We start from the raw sequence: 16,106 nt of genomic DNA, 5'->3' as shown, positions 1-16,106 counted from the left end.
CTACTTTGTCTCCATGTAAAGTGTATATATTTATATAATCAAGTCATTAAAGCTACAGTTATTCATTTTATTTGGATACAATTTGATATCCAGGGGGCATCTTTAAACCATGGCAGTCATAGTGGCTGGTCTTCATTCCAGATATTCTTTTTTTTAAATAATTTAATCAAGAGTTTCAAAGTCCAGGGGTTGGACCCTTATACTATTGGTCAGGCAGAAGGCAGGTGAGGAACTGAATGATGGAGTCAACAACAGCAAAAAACAAAACAAAAAAGTCTGAAAACATAATATCAGCCTTGAATATTAATACAATATTACTACAATAGAAATATGTGGCTTTACATCATTTACAGCAATTTCCTAAATTGAGGTAAATTTGCACTTGCTGCAAGCCGTCTAATGTGCAATTGTTTGTAATGCATAAGCTATTCATCTATTCAATCAATTCAATACAATCTATTCATTCTAATAGCCAAAGCAAAATGCTTCTTTGAGAAAACTGACTCTAAGAGACTGTAAAAACGGTTGGGAATCTTGGGATTTATTATCCTGACCTGTATGTCTAACCATCAACTACATCCACTTAGACATTGTAAGGTGTTGAGGTTTAGTTATAAAAGACTGCTCCAGTGCACTACTGCTCACCCGACCGTCTCCTCGTTATTTTGTGTGGACATGTCCACACTTGAGGCTTGTGTCAAATCTGGGCACCAGCCACTCCTATTTTGTTTTCTGAATGGTGCAAATACAAACATGGAACAGAAGTTAGTGAGGCCACTGCTGTGGTGGGCAGTGTGCTGCTGCAGCTGCGCCCGTGATAGATGTCCCATCACATGTCCCAACAAAGGCTTCCCCTTTCGGCTAATTAGTCATAGAGGGGCCCTGCTCTGACAAAAACACGCGACCCTGAACGCGAGCCTGGTCTCTGCCTAGCCCGGAGGCGCAGTCAGCCCTGTCTATTGTTCATTAGCGCTGTGTGTCTGGTGCAAACGGGGGCCTCCCCTCTCCCTTTCCCTCCTGACTAGAAATCAGAGCACCCGTCCCACCCGCGACCCCCTCCCCTCTCGCTTGCCACGCTGCCCTGGCAACCACACCACGCCAACAGTTACCAAGCAACCATGACTGGGCTGGATCCCCAGGCTGCGTGCTGCTGGTGAGTACAAGTGTGTGTAAGTGGAAACCGTGCAATGCTCTGTATGTGTGTATCTGTAAGAGGACACTGCACAAGGCAGTGGAAGTGAGGTTTGGAAGTGAAGGAATGTGAAATATTTTACATATGTTGGCATGCTCATGGTTTTTTTTTGGCAGAGAGAAAGGCTACTACAAAGCTCATCCATACATTGGCTGGAATATCTTGTAGGAAAAGTTGCAAAAGCATAGCAACATGATATTTGTATATTTCTATTCCAAACATTTTCACTGTGAGCTGCTTTTTACAGTTCATGTTCAAAAGGAAACACTGCTAGTGTGTGATATTTACACATTCAACCTGAAACATTAGGTCTCAGCTGAATCAGATGAGTGAAGGTCTATGAATGGAGCACCAATCTCCCTGGCTTCACAATCAGATGAACTCAGTGGGGAGAATCTCTGGCGTTCCAAATCTGCCATCGTGGCGCAATAACTCTTCCTTAGTCAAAGTGAGACACCTAGTGGCTAAAATGACACTGCATTTTTGTCAAAACTAAACTGTGTTTACGTGAAATTACATTTCCCCTTTTTAGAAAACAAATCTACCAGTCAAAGAAGTAATCATGTTTTGTATAACTTTATTAGACATAAAATACAATGCTGTATAAAATCATATATGGGTGTTACAGGAATAGATAACAGACATAATTTAGCCTGGAAACAGCTGACCAGTAAAGAGAAACAGAACACATACAACACATAAAAAAAGACATGAAACAGACAGAGAATGGAGACACTTAGTAGGTTATTTATTAGTTGGCCAGGATCTGTCGCTGTTTCTTGATCTTGGCCTTGTCCTGGGCTTTCTGACCGGGTCCTTTCCCCTCCTGCACCTGGGCTGTGCGGGACACTGTCGACACGCCGTCCACAAACTTGGTCTTGTAGAGCACGTTAGCGTTGGTGAACATGCCGTCCTTCAGCGACACTACAACAAACTGGACACAGACACAGGAGAATGTAAGTTTCCCTCTCAGTCACATTAGAAGGTCATAAAAACAGAGGAATACTCTATTGGTCTTGAATAATACCAGGCTCCAGACACACCAGATGGCCGATTCCCATTACATCTAACTTTATCTGCATCTTAGCTGCAATTCCAGCTAAGTGGTTTATTGTGAACGCAAAAGCATCAATTTGCTTCAAGTCCCAGGTCCCAAAATGTCTAACTACCACTCACAGAGGTATCTAATCATGTGCTCTTCTACTCCCTTAAATGGGAAATCTGACTTGTACTCACAATGACAATGCACTGTGGTCTTGATGCCACCCGAGTACCACCTGTCAAACTGTGCTGGCTAGATTCTCCGGACTCACGCCTCAAGTCTTACGGTCAGTCCTGACATGACAGAGCCTGTCTGAGTTCAGTGTTTGAGACAGTGGACAGTCCCCCAGCTGTGACACGGGTGCCAAAGAGTGCGCGAGGAAGAGTGTGAACGTGCGAGACGAGGCGGCACGCACCTGTGAGTGTGTGAAGTGTGTGCGCAGCATCTGGCCGATGTTCTGTGTGTGAGACAGGTCCAGAGCGGCGTCCACCTCGTCCAGGATGTAGATGGGAGCCGGCTTGAACAACAGCATGGCCAGGATGAGAGACAGGGCCACCAGAGACCTGCAGGATTACAGCATAGAAGAGGAAGACATGAGTAAACCTTTTTTTATTATTATGAAATTATTACATTTCATTGATTCAGCCTCGTCTTGAGTCTAGAGGCAGTAGGATTTGAGAGGAAATCTCTGTAAATATATATTTTTGTCCCTAATAATGTCCAATTCTTATAGACATAATTAATGTTATCAGTTTCTCTTCAAAGGTCTATAGCTGGTAGACACTACACGATTTCGGCTCAATTTTATCCCTGATTCAGTCAAACCCAGTCGGACCAAATTCCCGTCCTATTTGTTGTGCAGTTTGAGCAGGTTCACAAAGCCCATCAATGTTCAATGTACCAGTTCTGGACTGTTCAGAATGTCAGAATTTGTGTTGGCTGTGTTACAGTGTTATAAGCTTGAACACAGTAACCGCAACGGATTGAAACGATTTACTGCAAGTTACCGTGTAGTTGTAGTCCTCGACTGCTGTTAAGCCAGCCTGACGCTCAGTTTTGACATACTGACATCATTTTATCCTTGACATAAAGAGTTTAACATTTATTTATTTATTGAGGCTCATTAGCTCACCTCTGTCCCCCACTGAGTTCTGTCAGGTTCTCCTTCCAGGTGTTGCCCAGAGCCACCTTAAACTCCAGCCCGTCCAGAACCCCACAGCCCTCAGGCGGGGCGAGCCGCGCGTCAGAACCGGGCAGCAGCATGGAGAAGATGGAGCCAAAGTCCTTATTCACCTGGTCATCAAAACACCACAACAGAGCACATCCATTACCTGAATCAGCCTAATCAAACCTTCAGTAATATCACTGATCCTGGCTAGAGTATCTTCTTCGGAGTATCACAAAGTAAAAAAAGCAAGATGACGGACATTAAATCTGCCACACCTTTTGCCAGGCCACATTCAGTGCCTCATTCTTCTTCTCATCCAGTTCCTGAATGGTCTCAAGGATCTTGGCCTTGTCGTTCTCCACAATTCTCTTCTTTTTCTTCAGGTCATTGTACTAAAAGGGGAGAAATTAAAACAATTTTAATTTAAAATGACAAAAAGACAATTAAAAGGCAAAATGTTCCTTGTGCGTACTTCTTTGGCTATTTTGTAACAGCTTTTATGAAACAATACAGTGTAGCGCTGTAGCTGCCTGGCTACTTTAGCTGTTGGAACTAGCAACTCGAGCTAGGCAAAACCTGATTGTTTTTGTTCGTACCGACAGAGTGACCTCGAGAAACGGAGATCTATGTGAAAAATCCAATATCTCCTTTAAGATGATCAAAGCTTTACAAAAATTCACCAAGTGTTTTTGTTTTGTGGGCTTGATTGTATTTCAATTCTTTCTGAGTGCAGTCTGATGACTCTGATGAGTCAAGAGTGCACTGTATTGACTTTGGCCAGCAACAATTAATTAAAAACAAACAAACAAACAAAAGGAGTGAAGAAGAGTGGCGGTGCTCCTCACCCTCTCCTCGGCCTCGCTCAGCATGTTCATGGCGCGGCGGTTGACGTTCCTCTCCAGCTTCTCCTTGGTCTCCTCCAGCTTCCTCAGGCGCTGGCCCGCCTCCTTGGGGTTGTTGGCCTTGAAGTCGTAGGCCGAGTTGGGCTGGCCAAACAGGTGCCGTTCCGAGGTGATCCACTCGTGCTCCGCCAGCATCCGAGCGACCTGTCCACCAAGGTCAAAGGTCAGGAGTCATGTAACTTAAGTAAGGTCTCCCAGCATCTGAACTAAAGTAATGAACTGCTGATCTGCCGACAAAATGATCATCCTAAATACAGGAGCCAAAGGCTACCAGCAAGACGGTACGGGCGCTATCCGCAGCTTCCATTTCACATCACCATCCATGTTAAAGGTAGCACCTGACTAGAAGTAGGTGAGCAGAAATCATACCCAAGTGTGTATAGCGCTAATGTGGTCAATGTGCATGCCTGTGCCTGTGTGCATGTGTGCGCGTGTGTGTGTGTGTGTGTGTGTGTGTGTACGGACCCTGGCCTCAGCGTCGGCGCTGTCCTTCTTGTGCTTGCTGATGTTGTGCTCCAGCTCCTTGATCTTGAGCTGGGCCTCGTTGTTGTGCTCGCGCAGGCGGTTGGCCTCGCTCGTCTTGCCCTTGATCTCACGCTCCTGGCCCAGGATCACCTCCTTCTGCTGGCTCAGCTGCTCCTGGGCCTTCTTCACCGCGTCCTGCACATGCACGCACACACAGTTTTACCATAGAGGCAGCAGCATTTCACTCTGTTGTATCATGGGAATTATGACAGTAAAATAAAAATAAAAAAATAAATAAATAAAAATCAAGACTTCAATTTGATGATTATATAATGCTTGTGTCTGTACTTTAAGATGGCCATCAGCCTAATGCAAGTTCATCATCTATGGTATTATGGGTTTAGTCTCCCACTAAAAGGCGCCTCCTTCAGGAATTCTATTTTAATATTTCAGCTGTTTGAGAATCAGTTTCCTCTCCTTTCATTTGGAGTGAACACTCCACTCGGTGCTTTGTCCTCCTGCTGTGGTCTGTACCTTATTAGCAGCGACCGCCTCGGACATGGCATCGATCTGCTCCTGGATGGCCTTCATGGCCTCGTCCACGGCCTCAATCTGCTGCTGGTAACCGGCCTGCTCCCGCTTCAGGTCCTCCAGCTCCAGAGACGCAGTTTCCACTTCCTACAGAGAGAGCGAGAGACAGGGCCAGCCAGACAGAGAGACATTGATGGAGAGAGAGGGAGGGGAAAGAGGGGGTGTGGAGAGAGACAGAAAAAGTAAAAGAGACAAAACAAAATAAGAGAACCGGTCAGTCTGTTGTGGACATGATGGACTGGGAACAGGAAAGAAATAAACTGCCCATCACAAATTTGTTTGCCTGGACTGCAATATTGATTTTTCCTTTCAAAGTGCTTTTTCAAGACCCCATGAGGGTTTCTCAAAGAGCATGAAGAATGGGGGGGGGGGAGCCAGTTTGAGGCTAAAGTTGTAAATAACAGCATGAAGAAGCCCTAAACACACAACATTTTTAAATGCATCAACACAAGAGCAGCAGGGTTTCGCCATGCCTACAGCTCCAACAACCCTCAAGACTGAACATCACCACCTTAATAGGACCCAGGTGATTTACTAATGTCTGAAAACACTTTTAACAGGAGAGTTATGCCAATGGGTGAAGTCCTTCATGGGAACAAATAACAATAATCCCCCCCCCCCCCCCCCCCCAACACACACACACACACACACACACACACACACACACACACACACACACACACACACACACACACACACACACACACACACACACACACACACACACACACACACACACACACACACACACACACACACACACACACACACACACACACACACACACACACACACACACACACACACACACACACACACACACACACACACGTGATAGCTGAAGAGGTCGGAGAGTGACTGGTGGAGCAGATGAAGTCTACCTGCTGTTGCTCTTTGAGCTTCTTGTTGTAGGCGTCCGCCTTGCTCTTGGCCTCGTTGAGCTTTTTCTGGGCTGCCTTCAGCTCCTTCTCCCGCTCAGCCTCCTTGTTCTTCATCTTGTTCTCCAGCACCTTGTACTTCTCCTCGGACTTCTTCTGGACCTCTTTAGTCTTCTGCAGAGTGGCCTCGCTCTCCTCTATAGGACCACAAACATGGCCTCGGTCACTTAGAGACAATTTTTTAAATGCCAGATATTTTTTAATAAAAAAGGCCTGTTAACATAGTATTATGTGCACAGGATTAGATCAATATGATGTTTTTTTTATTTCAAATTGGTTGTCAAAGAGAGAGGTCTGAATATGCAAGATAATACTACTGAAATATTACAGGGTAACATATTTTTGTAATTTTAGTTATACCTCCAAATAAGATTTAGTGAAATCATGTTCTCAGATTTTGAGACAAATCTGAGATGGTCAAACAGAAAGCATTTGCTGAACTGGCATAGAGCGACTAGCTTCAGATATGTGAAGAATAGGCCTAACGCTAATGGATTAAGGAAAACAGTGGGAGGGTGCTGCTTGAGAGTCTGTACAGTACCGATGGTCTTCTGGAGAGCATCCAGCTCCTCCTGCTGCTGGTGGAAGGAACTCTGCTGGAGTTTGGTCTCCAGGATCTGAGCCTCTTCTGTCTTCAGGTCGAGCTGCTGCTTCAGGTTGCGGTACCTGCAGGGCAGATGTGGTCATTCAAACTTCACCGCATGCCAGCGCAGATTGGGCCAAACAACAACAAACTGAAGACTAGAGAATATGACATCATCCCTTTCCAGTTGCTGAAGAGGTCAGCAGCCAGTCTCCAAATCATAATATGATTGCTAGCAAAATTCATAAAGATATGCATTTATAGTACAGGTAGATCTTTATTTTTATTTCCTTCACTGTATCCCGTGTAGTTGGATCTGAACAACTGGGGTAAAAAAAGCTCATAAAACACTCACTTATCTGCAGTGCCTCTGAGGCCAGCGATCTCCTTCTCCACACTGGTCAACTCGGCCTCCTTAGCGGTCAGATCATCCTGGACGTCCTTCACTTCAGCCAGCTTAGACAACACAGAGGCCATCTGGGGCCGCGCTCCTACAACACAATATCCACCTTTAGAAGACAGAGGGTACCGAGAGAAAAGTCCCTCTCTACAAAACCAAAACGTGTTTTAAACACTTCCTGAGTGTGGCCATCGGACATCTGAAGAAGCCTCTGACTACATATAATGGTTTCGGAATGAACACCGCAGTATGTTCTATTAAGATTTAAAAATAGGTAAAAGGCTAAGCGTCAGGGCAACAAATACACTGTACTCTCTCTTAAGTTTCAAACTCTGGGGATGGAGGGTTTGTGTCGCACCTCCAGTCAGTGTTCCCTGTGGGTCAAACACGTCTCCTCCGAGGGTAACGGTTTTGGTGGTGACACGCTTGTCAAAGGCCACCTTTTTAGCGTTGTCCAGAGTGTCGCACACCAGCGTGGTACCAAAGACATACTCCATGGCCTTCTGGAGTTCAGACTCGTAGCCCACCAGGGACAAAGCTGTGTGGACGTTATCCGGACCCACCTGAACCAAAAGCACACAGGATTAAGAAAACATTGTTGTTGTTTAAAAAAAAAAAAAAAAAGACCTCATAGAGTGACCATAATTTGCAGCATAATTTTCAGTACTTAATTCATTGACCGTTACTATAAACAAACATTGTGCAAAACATACCAGGTCCTTTGCGTTTTTCACGACATTTGCATTCAGAGTCCTGGCTGCTATTTTGTTAAGGGGAATAATTGTGTAGCGCCGCTTCAGTTCACCCTTTTCCAGAAGTTTCTTGCCAGTGACCTAAAAGGAGAACATTCACCCACATGTTCATGGTTTCTGTTGGGCTGGTGCATTGACGAGGCACAAACAGAACTGATCAAAGTATTTGCAGTGACAGGATTATGAGGAACTGGTATGCCAAGACCCTATGAGTTGGCCAGTTATTATATTAAAGCTATATTGCCTTCACAGCAAATTTGAAGAATATTATTCAAAGTGGATGCTGATGAACACCTGCATTAAGGCCCTTTCACACCAAATCCAAATTTTCAGATGAAATGTTTGCACGAAATCACACAGGTAATTAAATATATGCCTATATCAGCCTCAAATTTATTTTTTAATTGCAACGAATTCGTGTCTAAACAGAACACATGTATTTTATTACCAACCTTTATTATGATCTTATAAGGGCCTTTATTTGACAAGACCCCAATTCACTTTTGACTGGAGAAAGATACTGGAGAAGGATAGGTCCTACTGGCTTAGAGTTTTCCATAGACTGACCTCATTGTCGACAACAACGTTGTAAAGCCTGCCTCCGGCAACAACCTCCAGCGCTGTGGCAGTGGACACATCTTTAACCGAGAACAGGCTGGCCACCAGACCCTTCACCTTGCTCCTGTCCCAGCCCCGCTCTGGGTCTCTGCACAACACAGACATAACACATCCTCAACCAACACAGACATGAAAAGACAACCTCAACCAACACAGACATGAAAAGACAACCTCAACCAACACAGACATGATCAGACATCCTCAACCAACACAGACATGATCAGACATCCTCAACCAACACAGACATGATCAGACATCCTCAACCAACACAGACATGATCAGACATCCTCAACCAACACAGACATGAAAAGACAACCTCAACCAACACAGACATGATCAGACAACCTCAACCAACAGACATGATCAGACATCCTCAACCAACACAGACATGAAAAGACAACCTCAACCAACACAGACATGATCAGACAACCTCAACCAACAGACATGATCAGACAACCTCAACCAACAGACATGATCAGACATCCTCAACCAACACAGACATGAAAAGACAACCTCAACCAACACAGACATGATCAGACAACCTCAACCAACACAGATATGAAAAGACGACCTCAACCAACACAGACATGATCAGACAACCCTCAACCAACACAGACATGATCAGACATCCTCAACCAACACAGACATGAAAAGACAACCTCAACCAACACAGACATGATCAGACAACCTCAACCAACACAGACATGAAAAGACAACCTCAACCAACACAGACATGATCAGACAACCTCAACCAACACAGACATGAAAAGACAACCTCAACCAACACAGACATGAAAAGACAACCTCAACCAACAGACATGATCAGACAACCTCAACCAACAGACATGATCAGACAACCTCAACCAACACAGACATGATCAGACAACCTCAACCAAAAGACATGATCAGACAACCTCAACCAACACAACAGACATGATCAGACAACCTCAACCAACACAACAGACATGATCAGACAACCTCAACCAACAGACATAATCAGACAACCTCAGACAACCTCAACCAACAGACATAATCAGACAACCTCAACCAACAGACATAATCAGACAACCTCAACCAACACAGATATGAAAAGACAACCTCAACCAGCAGACATGATCAGACATCCTCAACCAACAGAGACATGAAAAGACAACCTCAACCAACACAGACATGATCAGACAAACTCAACCAACACAGACATAAAAAGACAACCTCAACCAACCAACATCAACAAGACATGTTCAGCCGACACAGATATGCTATACACGCTCAATCTAAACAAATATGATGACATGCTCAACCAACACAGACATGAAGACATGCTCATCCTCTGATCTTTCAATGATGGTAATTTAAAGGTGGTGCAGAGTGCAATATTGCAGTCATGAGCTATTCGTCCTGTGCAATAGTAAAAGGGACAGACTTACGTGTACTCAAAGCGGAGGTTAGGGAACTGGCCCATCAGAGACTCATACTTCTCCCTCAGGTGAAGGACTTCTTTGGACAGCTGTCTCTTCCTCTCAATCAAACCCTCCTCTTTGCCATCTGTCCAAAAGCAGAGACAGTCAACAATTAATAAGGATAGATTCCAATTTCAATTCACCATTGGAAATTGTGTGAAAGTAAACATTTTGCCACATGTACTTTTTTTAGTGTTAAAGCTAGCATACCTCCCTGTGCTCTTACTAACTGGATGGCACATTATTGCACGGGATAAAATCTCTTTGTCTTTTTCTATTGCCATTTTATCATGGTAAAACGCCTCATTTACTTACAACCAGCAATAGTCAGGAGCCAGGGCTTGACTGTTTTAATACAGACCTTCATAGTTGAGCTTTTTCATTTCAGCTTCAAGCTTGTCCTTGGATTTCTTGACCGCTTCGAATGCGTCCTGGTCTTTCTTGTAGCCGCTGTCCATCTTCTTCACCTGGGCCTGCTTGGTCTTCAGCTCCTGCTGCGCATGCTTCAGACGCATCTGGGCCTGGACACACAACGCACGCCATAGCAAGAAGAGCAATTAGCATAGAAGCGCTCATGGCTCCGCACACAAATATAAAAAATTTAGCGGCCAAACCAATATCAAAGAGTAGTTACTTCTATACTCTTTGCCAATATTCAGTGTGGTCATTCAAAATAAACCTTTATTGACAGGAATACTACTTAGAGATATGCTATATTATATATCGTTAACAATATACTGGTAGAATTCCTCCCCATGATAGATCATATCACAATATTAATGATATAGTTTATGACATGTGTATGACAAGGTGGGCTTGAACAAGCATGACTGAATGTGAATGAAGAGTTTAAACTAGAGATGAGGAAGAGGAGTTCATTGATGATGGTCAGGATCTAGTTTTACTTTTTTGTGTTTGCACAGCTCTCAAGACTGTAAGCGGACATGACTTGGCCAAGAAAACAGTGATGAATAGTACTATTTTCATATTGTCATTTATAGTTTTAAGTCTACATCGCCCATCCCCTAGCACCTGTGTGACGCACCTGTTTGGACTCCGTGTCTGCTTTGCTCATGTCGTTCTTGCAGGCCATCATCTGGCCCTGCAGCGTGGCCTCCTCTCCGTCCTCGTTGGTGGACAGGCCGGCAGAGACGGCGCGGAAGTGCTGCTGGGCGGCCTCCAAAGCCTCGGCATCCTTCTGGCCCTTCTCCTGCACTGACTTTAGACCCTCCGTCGCCTTGGACACCTCCTTCTCCTTGGAGGCAAGCATCTTTTTGTCCTGTGGGTGGCGAGGAAATGCCAGAGTTCGAAATAGCATGCAAAAAAAAAAAAAAAAAAAAAAAACACTCGAGGAAGCCAGAGTGTCTAGCAAGTACCATAAACCATTAGGTGGCTTCAACTTGTAATGGCCACCCATTAAAATTATGTGTTTTCTAAGTACTTTCCAATAGTGTATATACCGGTAAATGGAAATGACGCTCATTGAGCCTGGCAAGATACTGCCGCAAAAGTACTTGCTGTTAAAGGCTGACTTTCACACTGAAGTTGGCATCAGCAATAGCCTAGAAATCTAGACGCGCCCCTAGCGGCAGCAAATTACATTTGCTGCCAGGGCTAGTCTAGCAACCCTACATTTTAATGTGGGTCTGGCTCGTCAGGCTACATCAGCAACAAAAATATCTAGAATGTTTGTGTTTTACTGTGATTTACACAAGATGTGCATGAATAAACCAGTATTTTACAAATGGTAATTGGGATTGGGAATAATTAGCCTGACGAGCCAGACCCACATTAAAATGTAGGGTCTGGGCACTCACCGTTCGCAGTGCTCAGTCCGAGGGGCGGGATAATCAGTTGTCTTTTAAATTCCCTCTGCACGCAATAAGACAGCGGCAGCTGTCCCATGCGTTTCCCACCAGCGGAGCTAGTTGGCTAGTTCAAACGTTTGCCAACTTAATAAAAAAGCTTAACTCGTGTCACACTGTTCGCCAACAGCAACGTCCATCTTATTTGTTTTCAAGTAGCAGGGAATTCAAGCCAAACCGTTGCAACTCTGCCATCAATCATTATGTTAAGCCCACCTAACGACTCTATACACGATTTCATTGGCCTGATTGAGTTTCGATTTCTGGAGCTCACAAGCCAACGGAGAGTTGCTAAACTAGCCCTGGCAGCAAATGTAATTTGCTGCCGCTAGGGGCGCGTCTAGATTTCTAGGCTAGGGAATAATACCATGAAAAGCAAAAAAAACAACAACTATGTATGGGCAGAGGGCCAAAGACACATCGTGTGGTGTGTGTGTGTGTGTGTGTGTGTGTGTGTGTGTGTGTGTGCGTGCATGAGCCTTTGGTCACTCACCTCCTCCATGCTCTTCACCAGCTCCTTCCTCTTCTTGGTCTCGTCCTTGAGGTTCTGCTTCTTCATGTCCAGCGCGCTCTGAGCCTTGGCGTCCACCCTCTGCACCTCAGACAGGTTATCCTCCAGAGACTTCAGAATGCCGCCCACCTCCTAAAAACACCAACAACAAAAAAGACAGGACAGTGAGTTTGAGTTCCAGTCACTAATACTGCACTTGTCACTTGTCAAATGTTAATACTACTAACACTTTGAACTTTGGTTTATCGTGACGAAAGTCCATGTAAATATGAATGTCAGTTTAGAGTTTCAAAGATACGCAAGACCAGCCTAACCTTATCTCGGTTGTTCTCCAGCTCCTGGATCTCCAGGGAGAGTGCCTTGACTTTGCCCTCGTTCTCCAGCATGCTCTCCTTCAGTTTGCCGATGGCATCCTGCATGCTCTGGAGGTCCTCAGACGACTTCAGCTTGGTCTCCTCAGCGCACACAAACTGGTAGGCCACATACAACCTGCTCAAGTGCTCAATCTCACGCATGAGCTTCTGGTACTCCAGGTAAGATGATCTTTCCTGAAGAGACATTCAGAGAAGAGGTATAAAGGTTTTGTCTTGGACCAAGTCTTAACTTTGTCACAATATGTTGTAGTGTGCTGTGTTCATGTCTGAGGATTCAAAAGAGGATTTCCCCACCTCCTTCAGTTTCTGCATTGCTGGAGTAATCTCCTCATCCAATATCTGGGGAGCAATCAATCACAATGCCAAATTAGGGGCATAGCCAAAACAAAGGCAAAGTAAGCATAGGAGACTGGTGCTTTTCTGATACAGGCATAACTTGCAAATGGATGTAGAATGATAATGCATTTCCAGGCATAACAAAAGACGCAGATCTGGAAAATCATTTGAAAACTAAACTCTTTGTTTTTGACCACAGATTTGTCAGAAATCGCACCGTCTGGATTTCCTTGAGTTTGGCCTCTTTCTTCTCAATGGTTTTCTGTGCGCTGATCTTCTTGCATTCATACATGCGTGTTCCAGCCGCCTCCTCAATCATGGCAAGAATCTAACAGAGAAAAAACATTTATATGAAATGATAAGTCCTGGTCATGGCTTTCATGGACCATTGCTTAAATGAGAAGGCATGACTCACCTCAGGTGGCTTCATGTTCAGAACCTTAGTGATTCTCCCCTGAGAGAGAGATGCAACATACATTATGTTATGCTGTCAACAAAGGGTATGTAGTGACATGAGGATTGTTTGTGGAAGCTTATATCTTGCCTGCATGATAAGGAAATGCGGGTTGTTCACGTTGAGGCCAACGGAGCAAAACAGATCCTGGACTCGAGTATTGTTGGCGTTCACCCCATTGATGAGATATTTGTTTCTTCCCCCGATTACCACCTACATAACACAACATAGAATGATATAGAACACACACCATCTGATGAACTAGGGTTAACTTAATGTCTACGGTCATATTTTACACCAATGTTTCTTCTTATGACTACTTTACTACTCTTACCTGTCTGGTTATAGTGATTTCATCATGTGTCTCAAATCCAAGTGGACTCTGCTTTTTGTCTGAATTGTCAAAAGTGATTGACACAGTGGCTTTCGTGATTCCAGCCAGTCCATTCTTGTACACCAGATCTTGAAGGTTGGTTGCCCTCACCTAAACATAGAAAATAGCAGGTGTTTGAAATATAAATACACAGTTTTTCTCCCCATTGCTGACCATCAACAATGACACTTACAAGAGAAAATAACATCTTATTTACTTATCTGCAAACTTGTAAATCAACAACATTGCTGTCTAATATTATCACTTTTCTAAGTTGCTTTGGTGATGCCAGTGATGGTGGGTCTCGAAGAGCATTTCTCGAAATAAAACAATTAATACAAATCGAACAGCAATCATGATTTTGAGTCCATCAAAACAGGTTGTTTTTGTAGAAATGTTGACGCACATGACCACACCATACTCAATTTGGCATGCTACTATGAAACCCCTCACATAATGAATATTTATTTTACATTAGTAAACATTTTGTACTCTGTAGAGCCCAATTCTTTCACACAAAACATTTGTGGGCGTTTTTGGAAGGTAACCAGGTACGCCATGCTGTTGGAGGTGCAAACAAACGCTGCATCGCCATTGAGATCACATAGTAAGGAACTGGCTCAAGGGTTATAATTTTTGTCATGTTTAGCTGTATAATGAAAGCACCGTTTTTATAGCTATCCATGTGTGTTCACTTCTGGCTCCTTGGCTATCAATTTGGTAACTACAACGGGGTATTTGACGTCTTTAGAACACTAAACATATCGGAGGTGTCAAATGTTGAGTTAGTCCAGTCTATTTTTTGAGGTGATTCACTCCTATGATATATTTCTATTGGCTATCCAAAGTAAAGTGCCAACCAAAAATCCGATATTGTTTGCACCTCCAAGTGATCTGTGACGTACGTGTGTGTGACAAAAAAGGTGAAGTCACAGATGAAGCATAATGGTTGTCAAACAAGAACTGCTGTAACTCATGAAAGGACCTAATCAGAGCTATCTATATGGCTCTGGACCTAATGTTACATAAAGAATAAAGAATAATACATCTACATATCACACGTTTGTAACGTTAGGCCCTATGGTTACTGCTACTCCATTTACAGGAATGCGCAAAGGCATTCCCAAAGTGCTCAAAAAAAGAATAACAAATTGCTAATGTAATGTGACTAAAGTTTTAACAAACAGGTTTGAGAAATTCAATTTTGAGAATGTAATATGTCACTTAATATTAAGTGAGTGCGGTATCACACAACTCACGTTGGGCTAGTAAACCAACGAGTGACAAGTGAATCGGCTAGCCAGCGATAGCATTATTGTGCCTCCCAATAACGTTAGCCACATTACCATATCGATACAGACTAAGGTTGACGTAAGTGTAAAATCAAAACTTACCTGAGATAAATTGGATATTCCAAGGAGAAAGCATATTGAGTCCAAAATGTTAGATTTCCCGCTGCCATTTAACCCAGTGATTGCATTAAAAAGTGGATCAAATCCGTTGATTTCTGTCCTCTCTGCGTAGGATTTGAACCCCTCTAAAATAATAGATTTTATGTGCATTTTGATACGAGCTTTTTAGTTCCGTATTCAGTCCGTTGTAGCTCACCAAAGACAGGTTAAACCTTTCATCCAAATCCTGATAAATATATGATCAAAAGACAATATTGTAACCACACTTGTGCAACAACTACGTAAACACACCGTCCTAAAGCTAACTTTTTTCGAACTTGAATTTTGGCGCCAGGCGGCATGAAGCGTCAGTGCGGTCCTGTCTCCGCCTGCTTTAAAATGAATTTAAATCTTATCTTAGTGAACATTATTTAGGAAAAACACATTTAATTTCGATATAGAGAATATTTACATGTAACGTAATTCAAAGTAGTCAGTAATATCATAAAGTTTTAAAATACTCTATTTTTAAGCAGGCCCATTTGTCTGAGCAAAAAGGGGCTTGAATGGCAAAATATTGCTCCAGACTGCCACCTGTTGACAGCATGAGAGACTGAAAAATTATTAATTAAGCCAAGGGCTACTTGCTGCAGTGTAACTGTGCATCTTTTTAAAAACGTCGACAGATGTA

At 43.5% G+C, this 16,106-nt stretch overlaps 1 protein-coding gene across 1 annotated transcript; it reads right to left on the bottom strand.

Moving 5' to 3' along the window:
- Positions 1 to 1,749: 1,749 nt before the first annotated feature.
- Positions 1,750 to 15,741, bottom strand: smc2 (structural maintenance of chromosomes 2). The gene is made up of 24 exons (XM_076285799.1): positions 15,419 to 15,741; positions 13,986 to 14,135; positions 13,742 to 13,864; positions 13,613 to 13,651; positions 13,415 to 13,525; positions 13,156 to 13,200; positions 12,802 to 13,035; positions 12,470 to 12,619; positions 11,157 to 11,390; positions 10,473 to 10,632; positions 10,079 to 10,196; positions 8,601 to 8,739; positions 7,995 to 8,114; positions 7,640 to 7,844; positions 7,237 to 7,372; positions 6,840 to 6,964; positions 6,242 to 6,435; positions 5,304 to 5,447; positions 4,770 to 4,964; positions 4,248 to 4,448; positions 3,678 to 3,794; positions 3,367 to 3,527; positions 2,650 to 2,797; positions 1,750 to 2,126 (listed from the first exon to the last, which is right to left on the bottom strand). The coding sequence occupies exons 1-24, from the start codon at positions 15,584 to 15,586 to the stop codon at positions 1,944 to 1,946; spliced, it is 3,600 nt and encodes a 1,199-aa protein (XP_076141914.1). The 5' UTR covers positions 15,587 to 15,741; the 3' UTR covers positions 1,750 to 1,943.
- Positions 15,742 to 16,106: the final 365 nt, after the last annotated feature.

This window comes from Alosa pseudoharengus, unplaced genomic scaffold (assembly GCF_046254945.1).
Source record: "Alosa pseudoharengus isolate Yale_2024_CS ecotype anadromous, Long Island Sound unplaced genomic scaffold, YU_APseudo_1.1 YU_APseudo_1.1_scf_15, whole genome shotgun sequence".
In the NCBI taxonomy this organism is placed as follows: domain Eukaryota; kingdom Metazoa; phylum Chordata; class Actinopteri; order Clupeiformes; family Clupeidae; genus Alosa; species Alosa pseudoharengus.
The sequence above is the reverse complement of the archived record's forward strand: the minus strand, read 5'-3'. Positions and strand labels throughout refer to the sequence as shown.

Bases quoted from the DNA above. Each gene is read 5' to 3' on its own strand.
- smc2 (XM_076285799.1), bottom strand. From the start codon at position 15,586: ATGCACATAAAATCTATTATTTTAGAGGGGTTCAAATCCTACGCAGAG. The intron at 14,136-15,418 runs GTAAGTTTTGAT...TTCTATGTTTAG, and splicing joins GAATATCCAATTTATCTCAG to GTGAGGGCAACCAACCTTCA. The intron at 4,449-4,769 runs GTCCGTACACAC...CTTGGTGGACAG, and splicing joins GCGCCGACGCTGAGGCCAGG to GTCGCTCGGATGCTGGCGGA.